Source organism: Sphaerodactylus townsendi, linkage group LG08 (genome assembly GCF_021028975.2).
Source record: "Sphaerodactylus townsendi isolate TG3544 linkage group LG08, MPM_Stown_v2.3, whole genome shotgun sequence".
Classification (NCBI taxonomy): Eukaryota; Metazoa; Chordata; class Lepidosauria; order Squamata; family Sphaerodactylidae; genus Sphaerodactylus; species Sphaerodactylus townsendi.
The window spans coordinates 87,298,360-87,311,780 of NC_059432.1; the positions used below are offsets into that span (position 1 = coordinate 87,298,360).

Genomic DNA, 13,421 nt, shown 5'->3' on the forward strand with positions numbered 1-13,421 from the left:
GAAGAAGAGAAGAGTTTGGATTTATAACTGCTCCCCCCCCCCCAAGTTTTATGTCCTGTAAGGAGACTCAAAGGGGCTTGCAAACTCCTTTCTCTTCCTCTCCCTAAAACAGACACTTGTGAGGTAAATGAGGCTGAGAATGTTTTGAAGAACTATGACTAGCCAAAATCACCCAGCAGGAATGTGTAGGAGTGGGGAAACAAATCTGGTTCACCAGATAAGCATCTGCTGTTCACGTACAGGAGTGGGAAATTAAACAGGTTCTCCAGATTAGACTCCCACCTGCTCTTAACCACTACAACACCCAGGGAATTTTGTCTGTGTGTGGGGGGAAGGGTCGTGGGGGTAGGGAGAAATAGAATGAACAATTAAAAATTGCATGAGAAATTTTAAAAAATAAAAGAACAGGAAGGCTTTAAAATGTGTAGCAGTTCATGATTTTTAATTTTCCACTGCATTTTGAACCATGAAGCTTTCATTCAAGGAAGGAACTTTTAAATAAAAAGTGGTAGAACTTATCAGATTTCTGCTTAGGTATCACAGAGATACCTCTTTTGATACCTTCAAGATTACACAGAGACCATGAGTGTATGAAGCTATGGCGAATTGGGTTCTGCCGTGAGAAAGACCAAATCGCCCTTCTTCCCTCTTACACTACTGGGAAAACTGATTGGATCCAAACCCCCCACCCCCACCCCCAACTTCATGTTAGGGACCTAGAGTGTAATACAAATATTTGAATTATTCTCTTGGTATGCTTGTTTCCTTCCACATGAGTACAGGATATTTGAATCCCAGGTATTTGGGAGCTGAAATGTACAAGTACCAGTAGAAACACCAACTTCTCGGTGGGAAATTATATAATTGGATTCTGATTTATGAATATTCGAACAGTATATTTACACTTCTTGTTGTATATGTAGCTTCATCTCCTTTTCTTTATATATATCTGGCTAAAAATGAATGTATCAATGTACTGTTTACCAAAAGTACATATTCCTATGCATAGCTACAGTTTTAAAAGAAATAGCAGTAATAATACTACACAGATCTCTTGTACAGCAACTAGGTGTTGCTAGTATCATGAATGATGTGTGATCTTGAAAGATTCATAAATGGAACAGAAGGAGCAAAGCAGGTTCTTGATATGGACAAATACATGCATCGAAAGGTGTGCAAAATGTCTTAAGCTACATTATAAGGACCTCTCATTGGTCTATACTGGTGTTTCTTCATCATCTGTTGTTTCTGTGTTCTGATCTCTCCTTGTTTTCATCACATAATTACGCAGTGTCTTTCGAAGTGATGTTCTGAAGGATTTACAGAGGGCAAAGTATATGAAGGGATCTAGACAGGCATTCAGCGAAGTGAGCCATAACGTGCTCTCTTTCATGTAAAACAATGTGTTCTGAGTGGAACATTTGAACACATCTCGTGTTTGGCTCAAGGTGTATGGAATTCTGGCAAAATGAAAAGGCACAAAGCAAATGAAAAACACACAAATGATGATGAAAACTTTGATATTCACAGTCTTCTTGTTTGTCTTTCCCTTGCATCTTGTTCTTTTGTAGGATTTGTACAGTTCTCGTGTTATGAGTGTGTAACATACAATTATGATGGCAAAGTTCACCCAGAAGATAAACTGGCAAACATAGTTAACAATTTCATGCCATACTAATCCAAAATCAGATTTCAGATCAGCACATTTCTTCACTGTCTCTTGTGTGGGTTCTTTGTTTGTCAGAATCATGTTTGGAAGTGACAGAGAGAACATGAATATCCAGATAACAATGGACAGAATCTTGGCAGCCGTTACATTGCCAGTGGTGGATGACTGGAAAGGTTTGGCTGTTTTCAAGTAGCGATCAATAGTTATAAGGCCCAGGAAAATAATGCTGATGTACATAGTGAAATAAAATATGACCTGGGATACCTTGCAAACAAACCCTCTCAGCTCCCAGGAGACCAGTCTTGCATCACTGAGAATTTTGAATGGAAATGTCAGGATCATGAGAATATCAGAGATCACTGTGTTCTTAAGAAAAACAATAAAATTTGACTTGCTGGAAATCTGGAAGAACACTCCCATGGCCAATGCATTCATAATAATTCCCGCGAAGAAAATAAAAGTGTACAGCAAAGGAAAGAGAACTTGATTCATCTTGTTATCATTACTGCAGTTGCTGATGTTTCCAGGAGGGTCATACTGTGATTTCATTGCGCTGGGTTTTGTTTCCTCCTAAAACAAAAGGAAAATATCGGTAATGTTGGTACATATTACCATGGAGTGCAACCGACTTATGGGTTATGCCAGCAAGGTGATTTCAAGGCAAGTGAGAAGCAGAGGTGTTTTGCTATTGCCTTCCTCTGCAGAGCCTTCCTTGGTAGTCTCCCTTCCCAAGTGCTGACCCTGCTTAGTTTCAAAGATCTGATGCATTCCACATCTCATCAGTAACAGCTTCCAGAAATTATTTCATTTAATGATAAAGCTGAGCAGTTTCTTCACTTACATTGGAGGTACACCAGGAGATAGAGAATCAGATATAATCTGCAGCATTTATCATAGGTGTCACATCTCTTTCCATAAACAGTAGAGGAGGCTAACAAATTGCTGCCACATTTTCCAACTTGTATTGGCAACCACACCCTCAAGCTTAATTTTTTTTTTTGCAAGCAGATCTATTTCTCAGGATCGCTCCACCAAGGTACTTTGTCAAAATAATCTGAGCCCACTCATAAATTAGTCTATTTACAACCTGCTGCATTAAAGGACTCAATACACATTACATAGAAGTTCCATAATTGTGTCTTAATAATTAAAACAACAACAGCAGAATGGGGAGTAATGATTTGGATCTGAGCTATAGGATAAAAGATGATGATTTAATCTTCCTCTCTGTGCCATTTGTCCAATAGATATTTTCCCCTGGAGCTGTTGTTTGTTGAACAGGATATTTGCATAGTACTACCTGCAGCTGGTGAGTGTGTAATTGCTGTTGGAGAGAGGGCCAACCCACTTTCTCTTCCATTATACATCCAGCTGAATTATCAACCCTCTCCTGGCTTTTATTGATAAAGAAAATATGGTTTAATTCAATGTTGGCCTTTCACATAATGTGCAGCCTTGGAGATGTAGGAGAACATTGGCATGTATCAGTACAGTAAGTAAATAAACGTATCCAATCACCTGCAGACTTGGAAGCAGGAAGTGTGCTCCTTTCTGCTGCCTGCAGAATTCCTGGAAATTCTGTTCCAGAGGATCAACAGACCCTCATGAGTAGCATAGGGGAAAAGTGCGGGTCTGAAGTGGGAGGGAGGAAAGTAGTGGAAATGGTTACTTCTTATCCCGCACACAAATACTGTTCAGTCAGAGGAACTGTATGGTTGGATATATGCCAGAGTTCTTTAGGAAATGCTGTAGAGAAGTCAGTTTCTCTTTCATAAGTTAGGGACTTCCCCATAATAAATTCTTACAATGGTTAGCCCTATCCATTATACAGCTAACCAGTTATGGCACCATCATCATCACTGCTTCTCAATTCATTTTGCAAAGTGAGACAAGATGGTGATGTAACCCTCAACAGCTAATTTAGAGTTTCCTGCTGAACTTAAGTTTCATTTCATCAATAAGTCTTTATAAAAATGGCAGGTTGTATTTTATTTATGCATTTATTTACTTTATTTATAGTCTGCCCTTTTTATTGGGATATAGCAGATTACATAACCAGATTATACAACCAACAATGCTAGGAAACCAAATTATAAAGCAGAGAACACTCCATTAAAATAGTGTACTACATATGATAAACATGACAAACAATCAGCTGGCATTGGAGAGTTGGTACTGTGCCAGGATAGGGTGTGGGATGGCTGTGTCTGAACCCTCACTCTTCCATTGAAGCTGATTGGGTGATCTTGGGCCTATTGCCTATGACATTCTTAGCCTAACCTATCCCAGAAGGATGTAGTGGACATAAAGTGGAGGAGGTGAGACTGAAATAATGAAACAAATCTGGATTTCAAAATTAGTGCAGCAGTGTAATATATTTAACAAGCAGGGTAATGGAAGCTAATTACAATTCCATTAACTGTGACCCTATTCTCCTTATTAAAAGTCCATCTTGAATAATTCTGTTTTACATGTTTTGTGAAATAATACAAGTGTGGCATCTGTGAAAGAATTACTTGAAATCCCTCATGTGGAAAAGGATTCTTAGAATTGAATTGGACCAGTAGTATGTATGTGTGTGTGAGTTGGTGTGTGTGCAGTTGCGGGGTGTGTGTGTGTTAAACCTCTGCCATTTCTGCAGTTGCAGTCATTCCTGCACTGCTGTTTCCTTCACAGGTGAGAAAATACAGGTGTTTATATTTGCCCTCCATTTTGATAGATGAGATGAGAAGCCTTTTAAATTAGGAAAACAGCAAGGGGTGGCAACACTAAACAAATCTACCAGCATTGCCTTTCCAATTCTGTTTGACCCTTCTCCTTCACATTGACTGGTTTTAACCAAAGAAATGCAAGTTGTTAAGGTAAATGTTCACTATTGTTTGCCTCTGGTATAATCTAACCCTAAGAATTCTGTGAAGAATTTCTTGGCATCAGCCTCTGTTATATATATTGCTGGTGCCATCTGGTGGTTGAGCCAACGAAAGAACATTCCACAGGTTTAATTGATCTGTCATTGATTGGTTGATTTAATATACGAATTCAGTTCTAATATGATTTCTCCACAACTTTAGTTACCATGTATTGGTAATTCTAACATTTTTAAGATGACAGAAGACCTGTTTTCTCTAGTGGCAGTATTGACTGGATAAAATAATAGAAAATCAGTTGCTGTTATTAGCCCTGTATAATGGAGGCGGGAGTATCCCAAAAGGACTTGCCATATTTAATGTAATGATTGGACTGTGCAGTTTATCTTCTTGAAACAGTTATATGGCAGGCAACCTATTAAAACTACTGAAGGCAGTTAAGAGTTAATCACTGAGATGTATATAAATAAAATAGAAAAAATCCAGGCAACGTTGTAGCATCAGAGAATAAAATGTATGAGCCAAATGATTAAAAAGGTACAAGTATCACTATAAACTGCAACAGAACCCAAAGTATTAAAAGAGAAATATAGATATACTAGCAACAAAACCCATTGTGGGGGAGATGCAGTGGGCCTTAGCAAAGGGTGGTGGAGGAAGCATCTCCCCCTGCAATTGGCTGTACTGGGGCTGAAGTGTTCCCCCTCCTGCTCCTGGCACAATGCTTTCTATCTACCCGGTTGTGAGTCCGTGACTTGGGAGTGGTAGAGGTGGGAAAGGTATACCTTGAGGTAGGTGAAAGTTGAGGATTGGTGATGGGTTGGAAGGTGTGGGTGTGGCTTGGGTGGGGAGGGTGGAATGAAAATGATTGGGGGAGGGCTTTGTGGGGCCAGCAGGGGCTGGTCTCTTGGAGGTAGGGGTTGTAGGAAGACTTTGTGGGGCTCGTGGATCTTACCTCTTGGTGATGAGGTGGGGAGGTGGGTGGGCTTTGGTGGGCCAGCAGAACAGCATGCTACCAGATGCTGCTGCTCCACTGGTGGAATAAGCCTCATAGGGATGGGATGGGATACCAGCATTTCACTGGACCATTTGATTGAATTAGACTGACACCAGGATATGCAAACTCCTGCCTTATCAGTTATTATGCTGTATCCTGGAACATAGTGGGATAGAGAAATAAGTCAAACAACTGTGAATTCATAAACTGTCCCTCGGGTTCTAATGTAATCTTACTCCAAGAGACATGGACTTCATCACAACTCAATATAGAAGGTTACAATTCATACTGTTTGCGAGCTATGAAACAAACCCTAAAAGGCTGCTGTCAACCTGGTCTAGCATTCCTGATTGACAGCAAGCTTGATGCAGAAATTACTGGCCTGACTAACGATAACCAACTGGCAAAAGTGTTCCATTTAAAATGGGACCACTATGGTCTAATAATAGTAAATGTTTATTTACCATTCAATTCTGATGGGGCTGCACAAAGACTATACCGGTTTCTTTAAAGTACACTTATTCAAATATTTTTCTCCACTGATATAATTATAGCAGGCAAGTTTAATGCCAGAGTTGAGAATGATGGGTGGAAGCTGTTTGAGACAGTGGGGTCGGAGATTGAATTTTTACCCTGGCATTTCTCCCAATATGCTCTAAGGATAGACACACAAATTATACTGGTGTTGCTTTCATTAAATTCTGCATTCAGTTTGGTTTAATATACTTAAAAGGCTCACAGTGAAAAAAGGACATATTCATACAGTTATTGTCCTCAGATAATCTTGTCCCCAGATAATCCTTTGAACTCTTGGAAGGTTCCATAATCCTTATCCTGTTGGCAGATATAGTGAGAGGTCTGTCTTATCAGCTGGCTTTGAAGTATGTGTGTGTGTGGGGGGGGGGGGCAATATGCATGGTCAACCAAGGAAGTTCATTAAAGTATTACTTTAAATTTTGAAGGAATGCCATTGCATTAAATGTTCTGCTAAAGAAGAATACATCCTCATAATAAAGAACATGATGCTGGTTTGAAAAAAAAATGTAAAAAGAATGTTGTCTGGAGAGATCAAAATATTTATTAACATGCAATTTGGCTTTCAGTCTTGCATGCCAACTATTTTTATGAGAGACAATTGTTGTGCCTTTCCAAAACTGTAGATAAGAATCCCTATTAGCTACCTTAAAATTAAATTGATTAAAAACAGACTGAGCAAGCACAGATGTAACACAGTTTTAAAATATTCAGAATGTTTCAAATATATCAGTATAAAATAAAGTACATCTGATGAAATGATGTCTAACTCATGAAAGCTTTTCGAGCACATTCATCCTGTTCATATCTAAGATGTTACTGGATTACCATAGTATTTTCCTAGCTTGATTGTTACTCTTGGATTACTACTAAAATGTATTAAAATTACCAAATTTAAGTGTACACATTTAAATTTTACTTCTAGTGATCATGCTACTACCAGCTGAACAGAAAGAACATTTGAGCAAAACTTGTAACACATAAGCAAAAATTGTAAATTGAATTACCCGAATCAGTTGGATATTTCTTTATCTTTCTATTGTTTGCATTTGCTGGGAGTGGAATGGTGTTCTTTGTTCAATCTTCCCGTCTTTGTCTGTACATGATGATCATAACCATTTAGTAGATTTTTTTCTGTAAAAATCCTTGTCCCATGCAGCAGTAGTCCAAATGAGTGAGTCAGGCACTGGTGAGAGGAAGTAGTGGGTTTCATTCACTGGGTGTTCTGTGACTTAAGCAGCTGAAATGTACTCAGTTTCAAGTTCCGGGTAAAAGCTTCTTCCCTTTTACTGCTCCTGAAATTAAGCAAGTAGGCTGATTTTTGTTTTGTTTTGTTATGTTATGACAAAAAAGAGATCATTGCTGCAAAAAACCACCCCTATCTCATTGCTGTGGATTAGATTCAGAAAAGTGGAACAGTTTTTTGCAGGACACTGGGTAGATTCAAATCTTTGTCTTTGAATGGAGATCAAATCACAAACACTTTAAAAAAAAGGAAAAAAAGAAAAGCTCTGCCTCCATGATTCAATTTAAAAGCTTTTAGTGCAGGAACAGATTGTGTAACTTAGCCACGTTAATGTAATAATTTTTTATGGTTTATGGATACATTGAGTGCTTTGCCCTTTTAATTATTTCCTTAGAAAACAGTAGCTAAAGCAGCAATTGTATTCATTTGAAATAAAGAGGGGTCATCTCTCTGTGTACTTCTTCAGTCCTTTGCACATTGTAGTAACTGTTGATCAACACTAAGCAGAAAGATCCTATAAAATCGTCCAATAAAAATTTACAAAATCATCAATTGGGATGGGGAAAACTAGAAATGGAACATTTCTATCAAATATGTAGATTATGATAATTGTCCTCATTTGGCAAGGCAGAAACCTTTTCCATCTCTATCATAACTTCCTAATCTCTGTTCATTTCACTGGCACCCTTTTGGAGTTGTTTGTGTTTGTCCTGATTTTTGTGGTATACATTCTATATGAACTTCTATGATCATGCATTTAAATAAACTCCCCAAAACCTGAAGAGATTAACAACTTCAGCTTTCTTTTAAGAAAAACATACCTTTTTTAAGAAGTTGCCTTTTTTGAAATGTCATTGTTTGGGATAACTTTCTACTTTGTATAAATGTTGAATTTGATAGCCATTTGAATTTTGGTCTTATTCTTCACAATTCCATCTTGTATCAGGTCCTAACTTGGTACCACTCAGAATGAAGTCTACTGTTCTGTCTTGTCTATCATTTATTCTACCCATAAAATTAATTTCTCTGTCATGACATCAGTAGAGTTTGATGTGGATTAATTCTAAATTCACAAAAATACATTAGCAGCCCCTGTTCTGCTTCCCAGGTGGTTATTTAGGTGCCCTGCACCTGGCCAAAGCAGAATGTAAGACTCACTGACTCAGTTAACAGTTCAACACTTAAAGCTTTAATTGTAACAACGTTGACAGACCCTGACTCCTCCCAGGTCTAACTTAATAAAGGTTACTTTGTTGCAGAAACTTTCTGGAGGCTGGAACTTATTAACGTAAATACTGTGAGCCTATAACATCTTTGACTGTCTAACTTAAATACTGTGAGCCTATAACATCTTTGACTGTCTAGCTTGTTGCTGCCACCCAGCTTCCGTTGGCACCTAACTGCCAAAACCAGACGGGTTGCTGGGTAATAACTGCTGTAGAACACCATCCCTAGGGCTTCTTAAAGGGACAGAACTAAATTAGGTTCCCTCCCATTGAATACTATACAAAACATAGCCAAACCCAGACTAGCTGTGGGGAAACTAAATCTTAAAGGGGAAATAAACAAAGGCTCTGTGGGGGTATGACAGCCCCATTGAAAGGGTGGGGGAAACTCTAGGGAGCGGTACAGCCTTGTACCAGTGCATTTGCCATCCCCAGGGCAGTTACCCCAGTGGAGAATGGAAACACACCAGCAGCTGTCCCACAGTCCCACCGCTGCAGAACCCAAAAGTCCAGGTTGTGGAGGGGCAGTGCTGGGTATTCTACTCAGATGCCAGCATAGGGGTGGGAGGGGTGTTCCCAGGGGTAGAATTGACATTAGTTATCCCAGGGTTGATGAATGGAAGTGTGGTGCCCTGGCCTCGGAATTACACCACCTTTTGGTGGCATAAGTCCTAAGTCCTGTAAAAACCCTTTGGGGGTTTTCAGTAGTGGGGTGGTTTCAGGCTTTTTCCAGGCTCACTGTGCCACCAAACAGTTCTCTTGGAGGTAACAGGGTGGCACTGCAGTAGCGCCATGTCTTTCTGGGTTTGATGGGGCTGTAAGAGAAGTATTGGATAAGATGGCAATTAGACTGAAGTAGTAGTTGAAGTCCTGTGAGACCAGCAGGGTTTTATGGGTTTCAGGCCCCTTCTGCACATGCAAAATCCACTTTTAATACACTTTGCAGCTGGATTTTACTGTGCGGACTAGCAAAATCCACTTGCAAACAATTGTGAAAGTGGATTGAAAGTGCATTATTCTGCTTGTACAGAAGGGGCCTAAGCTTTCAGGAGCCAAACGTATCTGAAGAACGGGGCTTTGATTCCCAAAGGCTTATAACCCAAACATCTTGCTGGTCTCTAAGGTGCTACTGGACTCAAATCTAGCAGTTCTACTGCTGACTAGCATGACTGTCCTCTGAAACTACCTGTGTATAGTATGTGTTTATACAATGGAACCTCAGTTTTCATTGGTAATCCGTCCGAAAAGAATCTATGAAAACCGAAACCAATGAAAACTGAGGCAAACTTTTCCATAGGAATCAATGTAAATCCAATTAATCCATTCTAGGCACTCAAAAAAACATACCAAAAACACATTTTTGGTGAATAAACATAGTGTTTAATGCTGAAAACAGTAACAAACAATAACACTAGGACCAGCTTCAGAGCCAGTGGATCAATGTCGCACCAGAAAGGTGTCCAAAGAGGTCTGTTTTTGATGCCTCTTTAAGATTTGTCTGAAATGGGGCAAGACATTGTCATTAAACAAGTTGCAGACACGGCCTGCAACAGCTTTGTCTGGGTGATTTTTCTCCACAAACCTCTGCACCTTACTGCAAATCTATGAAAACCGAGGCAAATTGATGAAAACTGAAACAAATTTTTCACTGAAAAGATTGATGAAAACCGAAACCGATGAAAATGGAAGGCAGTGAAAACCGAGGTTCCACTGTACATTGTTAGTGTGTATGTGTGCATGATGCATATTGTTAAAGTTTGTTCTTGATGTGAATCCTGAAGCATACATTAATGTCTTTATATCTAATTACTATAACCCCTCCAACCCCACATATGAGGAAAATATTGAGACTTGTCACAGAAAAAGTGGGCAGTGATTCACTTATCAATGAGTTTAGCAGCTGCTCTTAGAAGCAAGTTCTGAAAGGCTTTGTGGCTGAAAAGGTGAGAGGTTAAGGGGAAAGGAACAAGAGATCCCTGTTGACAGCTAATCTTTAACCTGCTAACCAGTTTCACTTTTGGCACACTGATTAAACAAGAAAGTATCCAGGGAAAAGTCGATATGCTTTAGAGAATTTAATTTCATTATGCAAATATCATGTGTTTTTTAATTGTTTATTGTTAAAGGATGAATCTTCAAGTCACGAATGTAACCAGCGCATGATTCTCCTTTATGGTGTTGGCAAAGAACGTGAAGAGGCAAGACATCAACTGAAGAAGATCACCAAAGATATCCTGAAAATCCTGAATAGAAAAAGCACTACTGAAATGAGCGGTAATTACCTGCATGCAGGTTGCTGAGTTTTCTGTGATTTTAAATGTAGTGTAGTGGAGACAGAATTAATTATTAAGGGCTCAATTTATAATGATATGGTCTACCAGTATTTGAATCACCCCATTCACAGTGCCAAACATTTTCTGGTGTTTATCATTAAATATAAACCACACACTAGATTTAGGCTGTGTTGTTTCATTACAAGTTAAACAACTTCAAGTACACAACAAAATGACAGAAAATAAACTCCCATGCACAAATTGAGTTATTTAGCTTGATGGAACAAATCATGTTGTGAATGCATTTAAAATAAGCCAGATATGCTATTCTTTAAATAGAAAGCTGGATGAAATGTCGATGTTTTGCTTTGTGTTTTTTCCCATGCAAGATGGCATACAAAAAGCTTCATATTTTATAATTCTCAACTAATTTAGTGTTATGTTAGGACTCTGCAGTAAATCGTACTTTTGAAAGGATGCCAAAGAATGAAAACCATATTAACTAATAAAATTTAACTATTAAAATTTTTAGCTGGTGACGAAGGACAGAAAGTAAGAAAGAACAAGCAAGAAGCATTTCCCGCTTTAGAGACAGTGTTTACAAAACTGCAGCAACTCTCCTATTTTGATCAACATCAAGTGACATACCAGGTATATTTATTTTGAAATAATTATCTCTTCCTGCTTTCCTCCTGTTAATTGTTAATAGGAAATATGTATCAACAGGACAGAAACTAGGGTGCAAGATCAGGCATGATAAAGAGGCAACTAAGTATAAGTGGGTTCTAGATCAAATCAAATCAGAGGACAGTAACGCTTAGGAAAGTTGAAAGCAGCAGGAGAAGAGAAAGACTCAACATGACTTGGATTGATCCCTCAATCAAGGAAGTCACAAACTTCAGTTTGCAAGACTTGAGCAAGGGTGTTAGTGATAGGACATTTTGGAGGTCAATAATTCATAAGGGATTTTGGAAGTTACTTTATGGCACATAACATGCCAGGATGAGAACAGGATAGACTCTTAATGGGCAGAACAGTTTTGTGAAGAGGAAGTGGAGAGTTTTGTGCTGGTAAAGAAAAGATATTGCTGAAGAAGTGGGAGCAAGCTGTTGAAGGATGGTTAAAGGATGAATATCTGAAGCTGCCTTATTCGATCTAGCTCAGTAATTCCTCTGTGCCTGAGATCATGGAGAGGCACTGGCAACTAGTTGTAGAAGTCCTCACCAATACTCTGTTGCTTGGACCTTTAACTGGTAATGCAAGGGACTGAAGTTGGAGTCGTGTTTGGAAAGTGTGTAATCTACCACTGGAGATGTAGGACTGAGAAGGAGACTGTTCCAAAATTTGGGAATAACATGAATTGCATATTGAATGAAGATTTTCTCTGCACCTACATAGTTTTTGTCCCTGGAAAACTATGACCTGCCATTAATTATGATCTATTATTAGATCATAATTAAGGGGCGTAACTGTGAGCTAAGGCTGCTGAATCTGAATTTTAACTTAATTTAATTTAATTTAATTTTTTTGTTTTTTAAATTAATAAGGACATATTTGACAGATAGTACGTGCAGATAGCTCCAGGGGGGCACTGACTAAAAGCTTAATATTTAAATATCTAAACAAATCAGATATGAAGGCAGAAAGCCAGCAGGGGGAGGGGGGCATTCCAGTGTTTTGCACTGAGTGTCACATGTATGACTATCTGCCACTAGGACAGAAGTCGTGGGTGTGCCCTCGCTGCAATGAGCTCCTGGCACTCAAGGAACGTGTGCGTTCTCTTGAAGCCAAGGTGACAGACCTGGAGAAGCTGAAAGAGGCAGAGAGGGTGACAGACGAGGCTTTCAGGGACTTAACAGCCGGGTCCCACTCCCAAGGTGACATCTCTTCAGATGTCATGGAGAATGAAGGTCTTGGGGACGGAGGGTGCCAGTCTGAGGTGGGGGAAGATGCTCCCTTAGATGGGATCCCTTCCTTAACTGGTGATCAGCTATCCTCTCGCACTGAGGATACCCCTCGGGGAGGTGGGGGGCTCCTTGTAGTGGGTGATTCGATCATTAGAAATGTAGAGAGTTGGGTTTGTGAGAGGCGTGATGACCGCATGGTGACTTGCCTGCCTGGTGCGAAGGTTGCGGATGTCACGCTTCGTCTAGATAGGCTTTTAGACAGTGCTGGGGTGGAGTCAGCAGTTGTGGTCCATATTGGCACCAACGACATTGGGAAATGTAGCCAGGAGGTTCTGGAAGCTAAATTTAGGCTGCTAGGAAAGCCGACAGGAGCTGAGGTGACTTCGGTTCAGAATACAGTATCTATGGGGATGCAGACAGAGAGGGAGGTTTTTCTAAATCAACCACATACAAGTGAGGAACATAGCAATGTGCATGTGACAAGGGATAGTGTCTGCAAAAGACTTGAGGGTAAAGCACATAAATCCCAGGTTAAGGACAGAGACAGGGTATACAGGTGTCTCTATGCTAATAGTAGAAGCATTCGACCTAAAATGGGGGAGCTAGAGTACAGAGTTTTGAAGGAGGACTTTGATATAGTGGGCATTACAGAGACATGGTGAAATGAGGAGAACCAGTGGGATGCTGTTATACCAGGCTACA

The 13,421-nt window shown here is 39.6% G+C and overlaps 2 protein-coding genes across 3 annotated transcripts in view; one reads left to right on the forward strand and one right to left on the reverse strand.

Moving 5' to 3' along the window:
• Positions 1-13,421, forward strand: part of MED12L (mediator complex subunit 12L) — a 201,523-nt gene that overhangs the window by 123,606 nt on the left and 64,496 nt on the right. The window contains 2 exon segments of the mRNA XM_048507092.1: positions 10,666-10,813; positions 11,345-11,463. Coding sequence (XP_048363049.1) covers positions 10,666-10,813; positions 11,345-11,463 — 267 coding nt within the window.
• On the reverse strand, positions 431-7,291 carry P2RY12 (purinergic receptor P2Y12). Of its 2 annotated transcripts, none has more exons than XM_048507100.1 (2): positions 7,075-7,291; positions 431-2,239 (listed from the first exon to the last, which is right to left on the reverse strand). In XM_048507100.1, the coding sequence occupies exon 2, from the start codon at positions 2,216-2,218 to the stop codon at positions 1,217-1,219; it is 1,002 nt and encodes a 333-aa protein (XP_048363057.1). In that variant the 5' UTR covers positions 2,219-2,239; positions 7,075-7,291; the 3' UTR covers positions 431-1,216. The 2 variants fall into 2 exon arrangements, with proteins under 2 accessions (XP_048363057.1, XP_048363058.1); XM_048507101.1 differs by lacking the exon at positions 7,075-7,291 and adding an exon at positions 3,188-3,295.

Coding starts and splice junctions, on each gene's coding strand:
- P2RY12 (XM_048507100.1), bottom strand. CDS start 2,218: ATGAAATCACAGTATGACCCTCCTGGAAACATCAGCAACTGCAGTAAT.